This window comes from Stegostoma tigrinum, chromosome 11, assembly GCF_030684315.1.
Source record: "Stegostoma tigrinum isolate sSteTig4 chromosome 11, sSteTig4.hap1, whole genome shotgun sequence".
NCBI classification, from domain to species: Eukaryota; Metazoa; Chordata; class Chondrichthyes; order Orectolobiformes; family Stegostomatidae; genus Stegostoma; species Stegostoma tigrinum.
The window spans coordinates 27,840,864-27,858,113 of record NC_081364.1 but is presented as its reverse complement, the minus strand read 5'-3'; the positions used below and the strand labels follow the sequence as shown (position 1 = coordinate 27,858,113).

The window sequence follows — 17,250 nt, the reverse complement described above, 5'->3', positions numbered from 1 at the left end:
CAGCGCGCCCCCAGTCTGACCCGGAGCCGGACCCTCCTGCCTCCGCACCCCTGACGGGGGGATGCCACCCGGAAGGCAGCACGGACGGTTTCCTGAGCCCGGAGAGCGTCCAGCAGTTAGCCCGGGCAATGGGCATGACGGGACAGATGGAGGGGCTGGACCTTGGACTTGGGGAGGGTACTGCGGTCACTGCCCACAATGGGGGTACGAATTGCGAGCATTAATGTGCGCAGCGTCAAGTCAACCGCGAGATGTGTGTCCACGTTGGCCTACGACCACCATCAAGGCGGACCTCCTGTTTCTGCAGGAGTGCGGGATACTGCACCTCGGCAGGTACGGGAAATGGTGCGGCGCCTGGACCTGTGGGCCTTCGATCTGGTCGGGGGGTAACGACTGTCGCTCCTCGGACCTGGCTATTCTGCTGTGGGGGCGCAACTTCACCATCTCTCAAGTTCAGGAGGTGGTGGGGGGGGGCGCCTCCTAGTGGCTGACATCACCTACAGGAATGCTCCCCTGAGGCTGATCAACGTGTACGCCCCAGCGGTACGGAGTGAGCGGTTGGCCGTCCTGCAGCGGCTTTCACCCCTGCTGGCCACGTCCAGGCCGGTCATCCTAGGCGGAGACTTCAACTGCATCATTGATGCAGATGGAAGATCCGGCGTTGGGACAGCGGGTGGGGGGATTCAACTGGACGTGACGTCCAGATTCCTGATGGGCACGGTGAAGGACGCCAAGCTGCTCGACGTCTTCAGCACCCCTGCAGACGGAGCGCAGCAGAGGTACACCTGGTCGCGGCCAGACGGGTCTATCCGCTCAAGGATAGACTTCCTGTTTGTGTCACGGACGTTCTCGGTCAGGTCCACCGGCGTCGAGCCGGTGTTCTTCTCTGACCACTGCCTCCTGTTGGCCGACTGTCACCTACAGGACGACCAGCCAGCCGGCAAGGGGACGTGGAAGCTCAACACGACTCTGTTGACCCCAGAGAACGTCGAGGAGCTTAAGAGGGAGTACGCCGGGTGGAGAACCGTGAAACCCCTCTTTGAGTCTCCAGGCGACTGGTGGGAGACGGTGAAGGAGAACATCAAGAGGTTCTTTGTCCTCAAGGGTGTTCGGAAGGCGAGAGAGAGGCGGGGAAAGCTGTCGCGACTCCAGAAAAGGGTGCAGAACCTGCTCCTTCTGCAGTTGATGGGGGTCGATGTCACGGAGGACCTCCGCGAGGTGAGGGGCCAGCAAGCCTCGCTCTTCGCCGCGGAGGCCTCCAGGATAATCTTCCAGTCCAGGGTCCACTCCGTGGAGCAGGACGAGACGTGCTCGCGTTTCTTCTTTCAGAAGGTGCACAAAGAGATCTCTGTGCTTAGCCGGCTGAAGGAGGACGACGGCTCGGTGACGTCGTCTCGGCCCGACATTTTGAGGATCAGCAGATCCTTCTATGCCGGACTGTACGACACGAAGCCCACGGACAGCACGGCCTCCGAGTCGTTCCTGTCGTCTAACACGGAGGTCTTAGACAACACACGAGGGAGTGGCTGGACCGGCCGATATCCCTGGACGAGCTGGCCAGAGCCCTCAAGTCCTTGCAGAGGAATAGGACTCCCGGAAGCGACGGCTTACCGGTCAAGCTGTATTCCGCTCTGTGGGGCCTGGTCGGCCAGGACCTGCTGGAGGTGTACGATAGTGCGCTTCGGGCAGGGGAAATGTGCAAGTCCATGAGGAAGGGCATCATCACCCTCATTTACAAGAGGAAGGGGAAGAGGGAAGAAATTAAGAATTGGTGTCCCATTTCACTATTGAATGTGGACTACAAAATCCTGGCCAAGGTCATAGCCAACCGGGTCAGGTCTGTCCTGGAGTCGGTGATTCACCCTGACCAAACCTGTGCTGTGCCAGGCAGGAAGATCGCTGAGAGCCTCGCGCTCATCAGGGATACGATCGCCTACGTACAGGACAGGCAGGTGGACACCTGCCTCGTCAGCCTGGACCAGGAGAAGGCCTTCGACAGGGTCTCTCATGCTTACATGAGGGACGTCCTCTCCAAATTGGGGTTCGGGGAGGGCATCCGCAATTGGATCCGGCTGCTCTACGCTAACATCGTTAGCGCAGTCTCGATCAACGGGTGGGAATCAGACAGTTTTCCTGTTAGATCTGGAGTCAGGCAGGGCTGCCCGCTCTCTCCTGCCTTGTTCGTGTGCTGTGTGGAGCCCTTCGCCGCCTCCATCAGGAAGGACGTGAGCCTGCAGGGCGTGACTATCCCAGGCAGCGGAGGCCTTCAGGTCAAGACCTCCCTGTACATGGACGATGTCGCCGTCTTCTGCACTGATCGTCGGTCGGTGAGTAGGCTGTTGGACATCTGCGGCCAGTTTGAACTGGCCTCGGGTGCCAAAGTCAATAGGGGTAAGAGCGAGGTTATGTTCTTCGGGAACTGGGACGACCGCTCCTTCATCCCCTTCACCGTCAGGACAGACTACCTGAAGGTGCTGGGTGTTTGGTTTGGTGGAGCTGGGGCATGCACTAAGACTTGGGAGGAGCGTATTGCCAAATTTAAGCAGAAGCTGGGCAGGTGGACGCTCCGGTCCCTCGCCTGGCCTCTTACCTGGACCTGCGCCGCTGCGGTCACCCGGGCCATCTTCCACTTCATTTGGGGGTCGAGGATGGACCGGGTCCGCAGAGACACCATGTACAAAGACCTGGGAAATGGGGGAAAGGGCGTACCGAACGCCACCCTCGTCCCTGACGGCTACCTTTGTGTGTGGCTGCATCAAGCTGTGCGTAGATCCTCAGTACGCAAACACCAAGTGTCACTACTTACTGAGGTTCTACCTGTCCCCGGTGTTGCGAAGGATGGGCCTGGCCTCGTTGCCGCGGAACGCTCCGAGTAGTTGGACCGTTCCGTACCACCTGTCCTTCGTTGAGAAATTTTTGAAAGGAAACACCTTTGACCACAAGGCCGTCAGGCAGTGGTCAGCACGTAGTATCCTCAGAACCCTTCGGGAAAAGGAGAGGGTGGATCCCGTCGTGTGGTTCCCCACGCAGACTGCCAAAGTCGTTTGGCAGAATGCCTCATTGCCAGAACTTTCAAACAAGCACAAGGACATTGCTTGGCTGGCGGTGAGAGGGGCTCTGCCAGTGAGATCCTTTATGCATGCCCGGAATCTCTGCGCCACTGCACGCTGCCCTCGAGGTGGCTGCGGCGGGGACGAGACTGTTGATCACCTCCTTCTGGACTGTGCCTATGCGCAGGAGGTCTGGAGGGGGATGCAGTGGTATTTGTCGAGGTTCGTCCCGAGCAGCTCCGTGACGTGGGACTCCGTGCTCTACGGGCTGTTTCCGGGGACGCACACCGAGACCAACATCAACTGCGCCTGGAGGACCATCAATGCGGTGAAAGACGCTCTTTGGTCTGCCCGCAACATGCTAGTCTGCCAGCTGAAAGAACTGACCCCGACCGAGTGTTGCAGACTGGCGCACTCCAAGGTCCAGGGCGACGTGCTGAGGGACGCATTAAAGCTTGGGGCAGCTGCCGCCAAGGCGCGGTGGGGAAAGACCACCGTATGAGCCCCCTCGTCCAGAAAAGGGAAAAGAATCCTATCTGGTAACTGGGCCCAGCTGGCGCCTTCCCCAACTGGTCAGGGGGCCAACTGGGACTGTGCGGGGTGACGACTGCCGGGGTGTTTTCTTTGCTTTGTTTTGTTTTTCTCTGTTTTTTTTTCCTTTAGTTGGTGTACGTACCCCCGGGTAATCCAGAGTGGCTTGCATGACTGGGTAGGTGTATAAATGTTTTTTTTTGTACATTCTATGAATAAAGTATATTTTTTTCAAATAAAAAAAAAGGTGACAAAACGTCTGAAAACTAACCTTCCAGCTCAGCAAGCAAACTCACATCCAGAAATTCAACCTGAGCTACAAATCTTCTCAAAACTCACTGAATATTATATAGCACAAAATTCATTTGTAATCTGACAAAAGGAATATGTTTAGTATTAAGTATGCTATATCTTGTCTCTGCAGGGAGAGAAAATTTTTTATTTGATTAAGTCAACCTCTGCAAACCTTGCTTTATATGAAAGATGGAGTTCGTCGTCGAATCAAAGTGAAATGTTTTTTGCAGATCAAGTGGACAAGTGCTACAAATGCACCCTGAAACAAGGACAGAGTTTGTTTATTCCTTCAGGTATAATGTTTCACCACTGTAATTTGAAAATTGTGCTCTAAGGTGGGAAACTGGGAAGAATCCAAGGGGTTTTATATCATATTTATCACCATGATATGCTTTAATCTTATTAATGCTTTTATGTCATTTGAATTTTTTGGGAGGTAAAATGATTAATGTGTCTCCACAAGGCATGTACCATATTGATGTAGCATTAATGCTGTATTCGTCAAATTGTTGTGGGAGTAATTAATAAATGATATATCTATAAATCTAGGAAGCAGCTGGATGCATGAAGCAGTAATTCAAAAGAATTAGAACTGCTTGGATAAATATTGTATTAGTGTTGTAAATTGTTACAATAAAAGAATACATGTTGCTTGTTTAGCTACATATATACAGTGGAAATTGTTATAATCTGGATGTTGGGCTCCAAAAATGAAATCTGCTTAGAGTTTGATGGTGTTAATAGGCAAACACCTGTTTTCTTTTATGTTTAATAAGCAAAGTTAAACTTCAGGTAAACATTTACTTCTTTTGAAAATCATGTGAACATCTCCCGCTGTCAGTGAATTTGCAGTATATTGACCATGTTATAATGGATCTGCACTGTATATTGATAAACTATAAATAAGTCTGACAGCATGTATCAGGAATCTTTAGGTGGCAAACATTTAACGCGATATGATAGGGAATGTATTTTTATACAAATCTGAATTAGAAATGGCAAATCCTAAGTTAATGAAGAGCAATTTAATGTAGGGGTAGATTTTCCTTTATTCATTTATTGTGGTTAAAAGGTAAAATAACTGGAGGGTTGTGTTCATTACTAAATGTTAGTTTCTAAAATTTAGTTTATGTCTTACTTGTTATATAGTTTTAATTGTATATTAATTGTGTTAAATGTTACATAGGTGGTGGGTATTAACTGGGGTTTCACTTTGAGCACATAGAAACTGACACTTATTGAAACCGTGGTGTGTTTGATTTCAGGGTGATTTTTGTAATATTTAACTCTGAAAACAAATAAAGAACCGAGTAAAGATTGGCTCCTGTACTGTTGTTCACCAAGTGGTTATCCACAATACAAGATACAACAACATGTGCCACGAGTTTTGTGGATGTGCTGCAGCTGTTGAATGTATAATATGATTTTGCAGTTGCAAAGAGGATCATGTTTTTCATTCATGTGAAAGAACTGCAATTTGAAAAATTTCAGTTCGTGGAAATTATATCTGATACCCAGGCCAGCAAGACAACCACATTTCTGCAAGAATATCTTCTGATCGAATGGTAACAAATATGTATTATTTTGTTAATAGGCTGGATTTATGCAACATTGACTCCAGTGGACTGCTTGGCTTTCGGTGGACACTTTTTGCACAGTCTGAATATTGAAATGCAGTTGAGGTATTGTATGCTTCAGTATGACAAGATTTAAAACTACAATTAAGAAATCAATTGTTTTTTGTGAAAGAGGTCTTAATGTCTCTGTTTGGGTAATTGACAGCTGAATTTATCTAAATGTACACATAAAAAGAGAGAAAACAAAATTATTGTTTCTGTTCTTCAAAGAAAAACGCATTGATTCATTATTAAATATTAAGTTAGTTTAGGAAATGTGATTTATATGTTAGTGATTACTTCCTTGCCAAAAATGTCTGCCCAGCAAAAAAAATCTAATCCTTGCCTTTCTTGTATTCCTCATCTGCATGCTGCTTTGATGACATCTGCAGGCATTCGATTTGCTCTTGTATCTGTGCTAACATTATTTCATTTCAGCTCTCTACCATCATACAGATTCCATGGTACTGAACTACTATCGTAAACTACTATGTTTGTTTGACATCAGTTCAGGAATAGCCTGAGCTTTTTTTAACTTAACATCAGCAAGACAAAATCATTCTTATTCCATTCCCATGAAATACTCACCATTCTTGTTCCTGATTGAAGTACTCTAATTAACTCTTTGCATCGGCTAAACAGGAGATTGTACAATCTTGGTGTCCCATTTAATTCTGTTTAATTAGACACATGTGAACCACTAAGATTGACTATTTCTGTTTCTATGCTGTTACCTCAATCCCAGCAATACCAAAATTGTTATCCATGCTTTTTCACTGACCATTATTGAATTTTTTTTCTTCCAGTGCTCTTCTTGATGCCATCCATACCCTTTCTGCTTTTATAGAGTCAGAGTCATACAGCTTGGAAACTGGCACTTTTGTCTGACCATCCATGCTGAACATAATCCCAATCTAAATTAGTCCTGCCTGCCTACTCCTGGCCCATGTCCCTCCAAACCTATCCTATTCACATACTTATCCAAATGTCTCTTAAACATTGTAATTGTATCCACATTCACTGTTTCCTCAGCAAGTTCATTCCACATACAAACCACCATCTGTGTAAAAAAAATTTGCTTTTCATGTCTTTTTTACTACCAGAAGCTTTCTGTTTGCTGTCTCAGGGGAGAGCAACTAGTACTGTATTTAAACTTTTAGATCTCTACACACTTCCTGTTTATAAAACACTGCCTTTTTAAAAATCTTGCTTCTGATTGTCAACCCTTTTATATCCTATTTTTGTCTCAGTTCTTGGTCCATTCTGACTTGCTGTGTTCACATTGGTTTTGGAAATTATTGATGTAAACATTTGTTACTTAGTTCTACAGTTTGGCCAAAGGATATAACTGTAGGGGTTACTCAGTATAGTGCCCTAAGCCCAACTTTAGCTGCCTCATGTTAATTTCCTTTCACAAGAGTGGGGATACTTACTCATGATTTTACAGTGTTCAGTGCCCTTCACAAGTCCTCAGATACTGAGGCAGCCTGTGCCCTGGATGATATTCAGGCTTGATGAAACCTGTAACATAAATGCAGGCACAAGGTAAATATCCTCCCACTACATTCAACGGCCTTATCTTCTTTGAACCCATCACCACCAATATTTTAGGTTACTACTGACTGGAAACCTAAATAGACTGTCAGTATAAATACTGTAGCTGCAAGGGCAGATTAGAAGCTGTGAATTTTATAACAAGTAACTAGTCTCTAGACTTCCAAAAGCTTGTCCGTAATTGACAAAGCACAAATCACAAAACCTTCAGCTTCTACGGCCTAGAAAAATGGAATCAGCAGACATATGGGAGCATCACTGGCTCAATCTCTCCCACGTTCCACACTAGACTATTTGGTCCCTTGAGCCTGCTCTGCCACTTAGTGAGACCAGTGTAGATCTTTTTCTGTTTTCCATATTCCCATCTCCTTTTGATAACCTTTGATTCTCCTACCCATGAAGAATCTGTCAACCTCTGTTCTAAAAATATTCAATGATGCCACTTCCACCATCTTCTGAGGCAGTGTGCTCCAAAGTTGAACAATCCTCTCAGAGAGAAAAAAAGAATTCTCTTCATCTCTTTCTAAAAATTAGATTTAAATTTCTTCTAAATTCTTGAATCAGTGCCCCTTAGTTCTGGACTCAGAAAGAGAAAATTTTTTTCAAATTCAATTTATCTAGACTATTCTCGATCAGAGTTCAGTCCAGCTACTGTTCTTATCTCCAGTGGAAACAAATCAGACTTTTCTAACATATCATCGAAAGGCAACCCACTCATTCCAGGCATTAGTCTAGTAAATATCTTTTGAATCATCTCTGACCCATTTACAGCCATTCTTATTTAAGGACACAAAAACTGCACACTGTATTTGAGAGGTGTTCTCATTGTCCTGTATCATTGTAGTATACTTTTTACTTTTCTGTTCACCCCCTCTTATAACAAAGCATAGTATTCTATAACCCTTCTTAATTACCTTTTGTAGCCCATGGACAAGAGCATTTAAATCACTTTGTATCCTAAAATTTCTGCAATCATTCTCCATTTAAGTGATACTGTGCCTTTTAATTTTTCCTGTCAAAATGAAAAACTTACCAGTTTCCCACATTATACTCAATCAGCAAGATGTTTGCCTACTTATTTAGCCTATTATGTCCTTCTGCAAACTCCTTCACAACATACTTTCCTACTTAGCTTTGTGTTGTTTGCAACTTTGACTACTAATATGCTGTTCTCATCTCAGTCATTAATGTAAATTGCAAAAAATTGGGTCTCTAGCACCAACTCTTGCAGGAATCTACTCATCACATCCTGCCAGTTAGACCAAGATCCATTTATGTATAGTCTCTGATTTATGCCAGCCAACCAAACGTGCATCCATGGTAGCTCCCAAGCTCTGAGATTTTATTTTCCACTTCAAGCTAACTGGTTTATACTTTACTGTTTATTGCCTCCCTATTAAAGCCCTTCTTGATTAGAGGGATCAAGTTTGCTACTTTTCAAGTGCTGGATTGAGCACTGGGTTCCTAGTCAGCCACTAGGAACCCACATCCATTCAGTGGCTGAGAAACATGTGCTTCTGGATATGCTTTCTTGGAATGGGGCTGGGCCAATTAGCTCAAATGGCACTGGGGGAAAAATTAAGAGGTTGATGCTATCATGGCAATAAAGGGGGGAAATCTGTCACTGGAACAGATCAAAATTGATAGGACAGAATTGTTGGATAGACTGTTGATATTTAGAGTTGACAAAGCACCAGATGTTGATGTAAAGCATCCAAAGGTTTTGAAGGAAGTGAGGGTGGAAATTGCAGAGCACGGACCATAATCTTTCAGTCCTCCTTTAATTCAAGATGAGTGTCAGAGGATTGGTAAACTTTAAACACTATGCCCTCATTCAAAAAATGTTGCGCAGCAATGACTGCTCACTTTTACTTCAGTGGTGAGGAAGCTTCTGGAGACAACTACTTGGTGTAGAATTAGGAGTCACATGGGGAAAGGCGGGCTGATTAGAAAGAGCCAGCATGGATTTTAAAAGGAAAGTTATATTTAACTAAATTGCTGGAGTGTTTTTGAAGAGGTAACAGAAGGTATGGAGGAAGATAATGCTATTAGTATGGTGTACATGGACATAAGGAAGACATTTAAAACACTGCCACACAGTAGAATGGTGAGAAAGATTATAGACTCCAGAATAGAAGATACTGTGATTGTAATAAGATTAGCCAGCTGGACCTCATAGAATATGGAAGCAGAGCCTAGCAGGGAAGACAGTAGACCAACAATGGCAGGAGTTTCTGGGTGTAATTGAGGACAGAGTACAGAGGTTCATCCCAAAGAAAAGAAAGATGATCCGGGGTGGGATTAGACAGCCATGGCTGACAAAGGAAATCAGGAAATATATCAAAGAAAAAGAGACAGCCTATTAAGTGGCCGAGAGCACTGGGAAATCAAAAGATTGGGAAGGCTACAAAAACAGACAGAGGATAACAAAGAGAGCAATAAGGAAGGAGAGGATCAAATATGAAGGTAGGCTAGCTAGTAATATTAGAAATGATAGTAAAAGCTTCTTTCAATACATAAGAAACAAACGAGAGGCAAAAGTAGATATTGGGCCGCTCCAAATTGATGCTGGAATGCTAGTGATGGGAGATAAGGAAATAGCTGAAGGACTTAAGTACTTTGCGTCAGTCTTCACAGTGGAAGACATGAGTAGTATGCCAACAATTAGGGAGAGCCAGGGGGCAGAGTTGAATACGGTAAGCATTAACAAAAGAGAAAGTGCGAGAAAAGCTAAAAGGTCTAAAAATTGATAAATCTCCTGGCCCCGATGGGCTACATCCTGGAGTTCTGAGGGAGGTGGCTGAGGAAATAGCGGAGGCTTTGGTTGTGATCTTTCAAAAGTCACTGGAGTCTGGGAAAGTCCCAGATGATTGAAAAATTGCTGTTGTGACTCCCTTGTTTAAGAAAGGATCAAGACAAAAGATGGAAAATTATAGGCCGATTAGCCTAACTTCGGTAGTTGGAAAATTCTAGAATCCATTGTCAAGGATGAGGTTTCTAAATTCCTGGAAGTCTAGGGTCAGATTAAAACAAGTCAGCATGGTTTTAGCAAGGGGAGGTCGTGCCTGACAAACCTGTTAGAATTCTTTGAAGAGGTAACAAGTGTGTTAGACCAGGGAAACCCAGTAGATGTTATCTATCTAGACTTCCAAAAGGCTTTTGATACAGTGCCTCACGGGAGGCTGATGAGCAAGGTGAGGGCCCGTGGTGTTCGAGGTGAATTACTGGCTTGGCTTGAGGATTGGCTGTCTGAGAGAAGGCAGAGAGTTGGGATAAAAGGCTCTTTTTCGGAATGGCAACCGGTGACGAGTGGGTGTCTCACAGGGTTCAGTGTTGGGACCACAGCTGTTCACTTTTTATATATTAATGATTTGGATGAAGGGATTGGGGGCATTCTGGCGAAGTTTGCCAATGATACAAAGTTAGGTGGACAGGCAGGTAGTACTGAGGAGGTGGGGAAGCTGCAGAACGATTTAGGAGAGTGGTCCAGGAAATGGCTGATGAATTTCAATGTGAGTAAATGTGAGGTTTTGCACTTTGGAAAAAAGAATACAGACATGGACTATTTTCTAAATAGTGAGAAAATTCGCAAATCGGAAGTGCAAAGGGATCTGGGAGTGTTGGTCCAGGATTCTCTAAAGGTTAACTTGCAGGTAGAGTCCATAATTAAGAAAGCGAATGTAATGTTGTCGTTTATCTCAAGAGGTTTGGAATATAAAAGCAGCAATGTGCTTCTGAGGCTTTATAAAGCTCTAGTTAGGCCCCATTTAGAATACTGTGTCCAGTTTTGGGCCCCACACCTCAGGAAGGACATACTGGTGCTGGAGCGTGTCCAGCGGAGATTCACGCGGATGATCCCTGGAATGGTAGGTTTAACGTATGATGAACGGCTAAGGATCCTGGAATTGTACTCATTAGCGTTTAGAAGGTTGAGGGGAGATCTAATAGAAACTTACAAGATAATGTATGGTTTAGTAGGTGTGGACGCGAGGAAGTTGTTTCCGTTAGGCGGGGAGACTAGGACCTGTGGGCACAGCCTTAAAATTAGAGGGGATAAATTTAAAACTGAAATGAGACGACATTTCTTCAGCCAGAGAGTGGTGGGCTTGTGGAATTCATTGTCGCAGAGTGCAGTGGAGGCCGGGACGTTGGATGCCTTCAAGGCAGAGATCGACAAATTCTTGATCTCAGAAGGAATCAAGAGCTACAGGGAGAGAGTGCAGGGAAGTGGTGTTGAAATGCCCATCAGCCATGATTTAAATGGCGGAGTGGACTTGATGGGCCGAATGGCCTTACTTCCACTCCTATACCTTATGGTCTAATATGAGTTCCCTGATTGGGGTTATTCATCTGGTCTAATCAGGGATCCCTGGCTGACAGATAAAAAAGAAAATTAGAGATGCTGTTACTCTAATATCTGACTCCGAATGACACAGTCTAAAAGTCAAAGACTGTTCATGTATAAATAAAGGGTGACTTGGTAATGGGATACCAGCCTCTGTAGAATTATTTCAGAAGGAACAGCAACAGTACGGGTACAAAATAGGAAACATCGTCACTAGATATTTTCAAGCTGGAAGATTTGTACAGGAGCTCCCCAGGGTCTCATGCTTTTCCTGATACACATAAATCATCTATACCTTGGTATGCTGGACCAGCTTCAAAGTTTACGCATAGGGTGAAACTTAAAGGAATGTACAGATGTTACTGGAGTGGGCAGACAGCTAGCAGATGAAGTTCAAGATGTGTGTAATGTGATGCATAAACTAAAGGTATAGCCATTTAAGTATGCAAGAGCAGAGGGATCTGGGTGTATATGTGCACAGATCATTGAAGGTGGCAGAACAGCCTTGGCTGACAGATAAAAAGGGGAGCATCAGAAATACTGCCACTCAGTTAGCTGACTCTGAAAGGGGCAGTATCAAAGTCAAGGACTGTTCATGTGTAAATAAAGGCTGACTCGGTAACAGGAGACCATCCTGTCTGGAATTATTTTCATGGCAATAAGAGTAAAGCTTGATCCTGAAGAAACCCACTTGCAATAGTTGTCTTTGAGTTGGTGTAAGCATTTCTTACATCATGCCTTTGTTTGGGAAGCTTGGCTCGCTCAACTCTCCCATCAAGGACTGGGCTCAGTGGAAAAGAATGTGTTAACTTTCTATGTAAATGAGACATTGTGGCTAACAAGAAACAATAAGTAATCCTCCTATGGAGCTACAGCTTTTTCTGTTGTTAGGAGCCTGACTTTCCTTGAGGCACCAGATACTAAAACCTTTCAAGTATTGCTGGACATAGTTAAGGAATATTATGACTCCAAGTTTCCTCTGAGGCTCAGAGATAATGGGAACTGCAGATGCTGGAGATTCCAAGATAATAAAATGTGAGGCTGGATGAACACAGCAGGCCAAGCAGCATCTCAGGAGCACAAAAGCTGATGTTTCGGGCCTAGACCCTTCATCAGAGAGGGGGATGGGGGGAGGGAACTGGAATAAATAGGGAGAGAGGGGGAGGCGGACCGAAGATGGAGAGTAAAGAAGATAGGTGGAGAGGGTGTAGGTGGGGAGGTAGGGAGGGGATAGGTCAGTCCAGGGAAGACGGACAGGTCAAGGAGGTGGGATGAGGTTAGTAGGTAGCTAGGGGTGTGGCTTGGGGTGGGAGGAAGGGATGGGTGAGAGGAAGAACCGGTTAGGGAGGCAGAGACAGGTTGGACTGGTTTTGGGATGCAGTGGGTGGGGGGGAAGAGCTGGGCTGGTTGTGTGGTGCAGTGGGGGGAGGGGATGCACTGGGCTGGTTTAGGGATGCAGTAGGGGAAGGGGAGATTTTGAAACTGGTGGAGTCCACATTGATACCATATGGCTGCAGGGTTCCCAAGCGGAATATGAGTTGCTGTTCCTGCAACCTTCGGGTGGCATCATTGTGGCAGTGCAGGAGGCCCATGATGGACATGTCATCAAGAGAATGGGAGGGGGAGTGGAAATGGTTTGCGACTGGGAGGTGCAGTTGTTTGTTGCGAACTGAGCGGAGGTGTTCTGCAAAGCGGTCCCCAAGCCTCCGCTTGGTTTCCCCAATGTAGAGGAAGCCGCACCGGGTACAGTGGATGCAGGATACCACATTGGCAGATGTGCAGGTGAATCTCTGCTTAATGTGGAATGTCATCTTGGGGCCTGGGATGGGGGTGAGGGAGGAGGTGTGGGGACAAGTGTAGCATTTCCTGCGGTTGCAGGGGAAGGTGCCGGGTGTGGTGGGGTTGGAGGGCAGTGTGGAGCGAACAAGGGAGTCACGGAGAGAGTGGTCTCTCCGGAAAGCAGACAGGGGAGGGGATGGAAAAATGTCTTGTTTGGTGGGGTCGGATTGTAAATGGCGGAAGTGTCGGAGGATAATGCGTTGTATCCGGAGGTTGGTAGGGTGGTGTGTGAGAACGAGGGGGATCCTCTTGGGGCGGTTGTGGCGGGGGCGGGGTGTGAGGGATGTGTCGCGGGAAATGCGGGAGACGCGGTCAAGGGCGTTCTCAATCACCGTGGGGGGAAAGTTTTCCGCCGTCTTCGCCTGCATGCCTACTTCTTCAACCGGGAACCCAACCCTCCTTCCACTGACCCCTTCACCCGCTTCCAACACAAGTCCTCCTCCTGGACACCACCCCCAGGCCTCCTACCCTCCCTCGACCTCTTCATCTCCAACTGCCGTCGAGACATCAACCGCCTCAACCTCTCCACCCCTCTCACCCACTCCAACCTCTCCCCCCCAGAACGGGCAGCCCTCCGCTCCAACCCCAACCTCACCATCAAACCCGCAGACAAGGGTGGCGCAGTGGTAGTATGGCGCACTGACCTCTACATCGCCGAGGCCAGACGCCAACTCTCCGACACCACCTCCTACTGCCTCCTCGATCATGACCCCACACCCGAGCACCAAACCATCATCTCCAACACCATTCATGACCTCATCACCTCAGGGGACCTCCCACCCACAGCCTCCAAACTCATTGTTCCCCAACCCCGCACGGCCCGTTTCTATCTCCTTCCCAAAATCCACAAACCTGCCTGCCCTGGTCGACCCATCGTCTCAGCCTGCTCCTGCCCCACCGAACTCATCTCCACCTATCTGGACTCCATTTTCTCCCCTTTGGTCCAGGAACTCCCCACCTATGTCCGTGACACCACCCACGCCCTCCACCTCCTCCAGGACTTCCAATTCCCTGGCCCCCAACACCTCATATTCACCATGGACGTCCAGTCCCTGTACACCTGCATTCCGCATGGAGATGGCCTCAAGGCCCTCCGCTTCTTCCTGTCCCGCAGGCCCGACCAGTCCCCCTCCACCGACACTCTCATCCGCCTAGCTGAACTCGTCCTCACACTCAACAACTTCTCTTTTGACTCCTCCCACTTCCTACAGACTAAGGGGGTGGCCATGGGCACCCGCATGGGCCCCAGCTATGCCTGCCTCTTTGTAGGTTACGTGGAACAGTCCCTCTTCCGCACCTACACAGGCCCCAAACCCCACCTCTTCCTCCGGTACATTGATGACTGTATCGGCGCTGCCTCTTGCTCCCCAGAGGAGCTCGAACAGTTCATCCACTTCACCAACACCTTCCACCCCAACCTTCAGTTCACCTGGGCCATCTCCAGCACATCCCTCACCTTCCTGGACCTCTCAGTCTCCATCTCAGGCAACCAGCTTGTAACTGATGTCCATTTCAAGCCCACCGACTCCCACAGCTACCTAGAATACACCTCCTCCCACCCACCCTCCTGCAAAAATTCCATCCCCTATTCCCAATTCCTCCGCCTCCGCCGCATCTGCTCCCACGATAAGACATTCCACTCCCGCACATCCCAGATGTCCAAGTTCTTTAAGGACCGCAACTTTCCCCCCACAGTGATTGAGAACGCCCTTGACCGCGTCTCCCTCATTTCCCGCGACACATCCCTCACACCCCGCCCCCGCCACACCCGCCCCAAGAGGATCCCCCTCGTTCTCACACACCACCCTACCAACCTCCAGATACAACGCATTATCCTCCGACACTTCCGCCATTTACAATCGGACCCCACCAAACAAGACATTTTTCCATCCCCTCCCCTGTCTGCTTTCCGGAGAGACCACTCTCTCCGTGACTCCCTTGTTCGCTCCACACTGCCCTCCAACCCCACCACACCCGGCACCTTCCCCTGCAACCACAGGAAATGCTACACTTGTCCCCACACCTCCTCCCTCACCCCCATCCCAGGCCCCAAGATGACATTCCACATTAAGCAGAGATTCACCTGCACATCTGCCAATGTGGTATACTGCATCCACTGTACCCGGTGCGGCTACCTCTACATTGGGGAAACCAAGCGGAGGCTTGGGGACCGCTTTGCAGAACACCTCCGCTCAGTTCGCAACAAACAACTGCACCTCCCAGTCGCAAACCATTTCCACTCCCCCTCCCATTCTCTTGATGACATGTCCATCATGGGCCTCCTGCACTGCCACAATGATGCCACCCGAAGGTTGCAGGAACAGCAACTCATATTCCGCCTGGGAACCCTGCAGCCATATGGTATCAATGTGGACTTCACCAGTTTCAAAATCTCCCCTTCCCCTACTGCATCCCTAAACCAGCCCAGTGCATCCCCTCCCCCCACTGCACCACACAACCAGCCCAGCTCTTCCCCCCCACCCACTGCATCCCAAAACCAGTCCAACCTGTCTCTGCCTCCCTAACCGGTTCTTCCTCTCACCCATCCCTTCCTCCCACCCCAAGCCGCACCCCTAGCTACCTACTAACCTCATCCCACCTCCTTGACCTGTCCGTCTTCCCTGGACTGACCTATCCCCTCCCTACCTCCCCACCTACACCCTCTCCACCTATCTTCTTTACTCTCCATCTTCGGTCCGCCTCCCCCTCTCTCCCTATTTATTCCAGTTCCCTCCCCCCATCCCCCTCTCTGATGAAGGGTCTAGGCCCGAAACGTCAGCTTTTGTGCTCCTGAGATGCTGCTTGGCCTGCTGTGTTCATCCAGCCTCACATTTTATTATCTTCCTCTGAGGCTCGCTTCTTTTTACTTGGCAATTTGTCAGGATTTTTGACTAGGTTAAGAAGACTGGCAGAAGCCTTTGACTTTGGTTTAACCCTTAATGAGATGCTGAGAGACTGTTTGTTTGGTATGTGCAATTAATGATGTAACCACGCAAAAACACCTTCTAGCTGAAGCCCAAGTTGACTTCAAACGGGCACTATTACTGGCTTTATCATTGGAAAGTGCGGCAAGTGGAGCATATGCGTTGCAGGGTGTTCTGATGGGAGTGGACACCCTTGCCAGTCCGACTGAGCTTGGGAAATGCCATGTAAGTGAAGGCAATTGTATGGCCTCACTCAGAACATATCCTGGTCAGAGGGACTCTAGGTCGGTCAACAGCAAAACCCCAAAACAAAGCTAAGCCTTGGCCAAACATTTAACATTTTCTTCAGAACCTGGGCTGGCAAGCTGTTGTAGTTGTTGCCAGTATGTGGACTAGAGACAACAGAAGAGTCTTACTAGACCTAAATTGAAGTAAGAGAATTCACAGGCCAGTACAGGAGAGTTCATACTTGGAAAGTCCACGTATATGTAGTTTGGAACAGTTAAATTTCTTAACAACACCAAAATCAAAACCAATCAAAATTAACATCTAGTTAAATGGTTATCCAGTTGTAATGGAGGTCGATACAGCGTGGTCGTATCAATGATCACAGAACAGGTTTTTAACAAAATTTTCTTTGGACTTCAACCCTTAAATTTGTGCATGACCTCAGCTAGACTGAGAACCTATACCAGTGAACTTTTACAGTTAAAAGGTACAACTTCAGTTCTGGTCTCTCATGAAAAGCAGCTGGTTCAGTTACCAGTGATTGTAGAAAAACACTCAAGCTTGATGGAATGAAATTGATTGACAGAGATTCACCTACATTGGCTCAACATTTTGCAATTAAAAAACAACTGCCCGAGTGAAGTCCTAATTAAATACCTGATGTCTTCCAGGAAACTATAGGGACTGTCAGAGGAACGAAAGCCACCTTTCACGTTGGTTAGGAAGCATTTCTATAAATCTGCAAGGCCTGCCTTATGGGCACAAGTAGAGAGTGGAAAATGAAGGAATCGTCAAACCAGTCCAGTTGGTGGAATGTTTGTACCGATTTTGAAGCCCAATGTGTCGGTTCACCTTTGTGGGCATTTTAA

The 17,250-nt window shown here is 47.4% G+C and overlaps 1 protein-coding gene across 1 annotated transcript in view; it reads left to right on the top strand.

Moving 5' to 3' along the window:
* Positions 1-17,250, top strand: part of phf2 (PHD finger protein 2) — a 160,859-nt gene that overhangs the window by 87,255 nt on the left and 56,354 nt on the right. The window contains exons 7-8 of the mRNA XM_048547918.2: positions 4,006-4,168; positions 5,470-5,557. Of these exons, the coding sequence (XP_048403875.1) occupies positions 4,006-4,168; positions 5,470-5,557 (251 nt within the window). The remainder of the gene's footprint in view (positions 1-4,005; positions 4,169-5,469; positions 5,558-17,250) is intronic.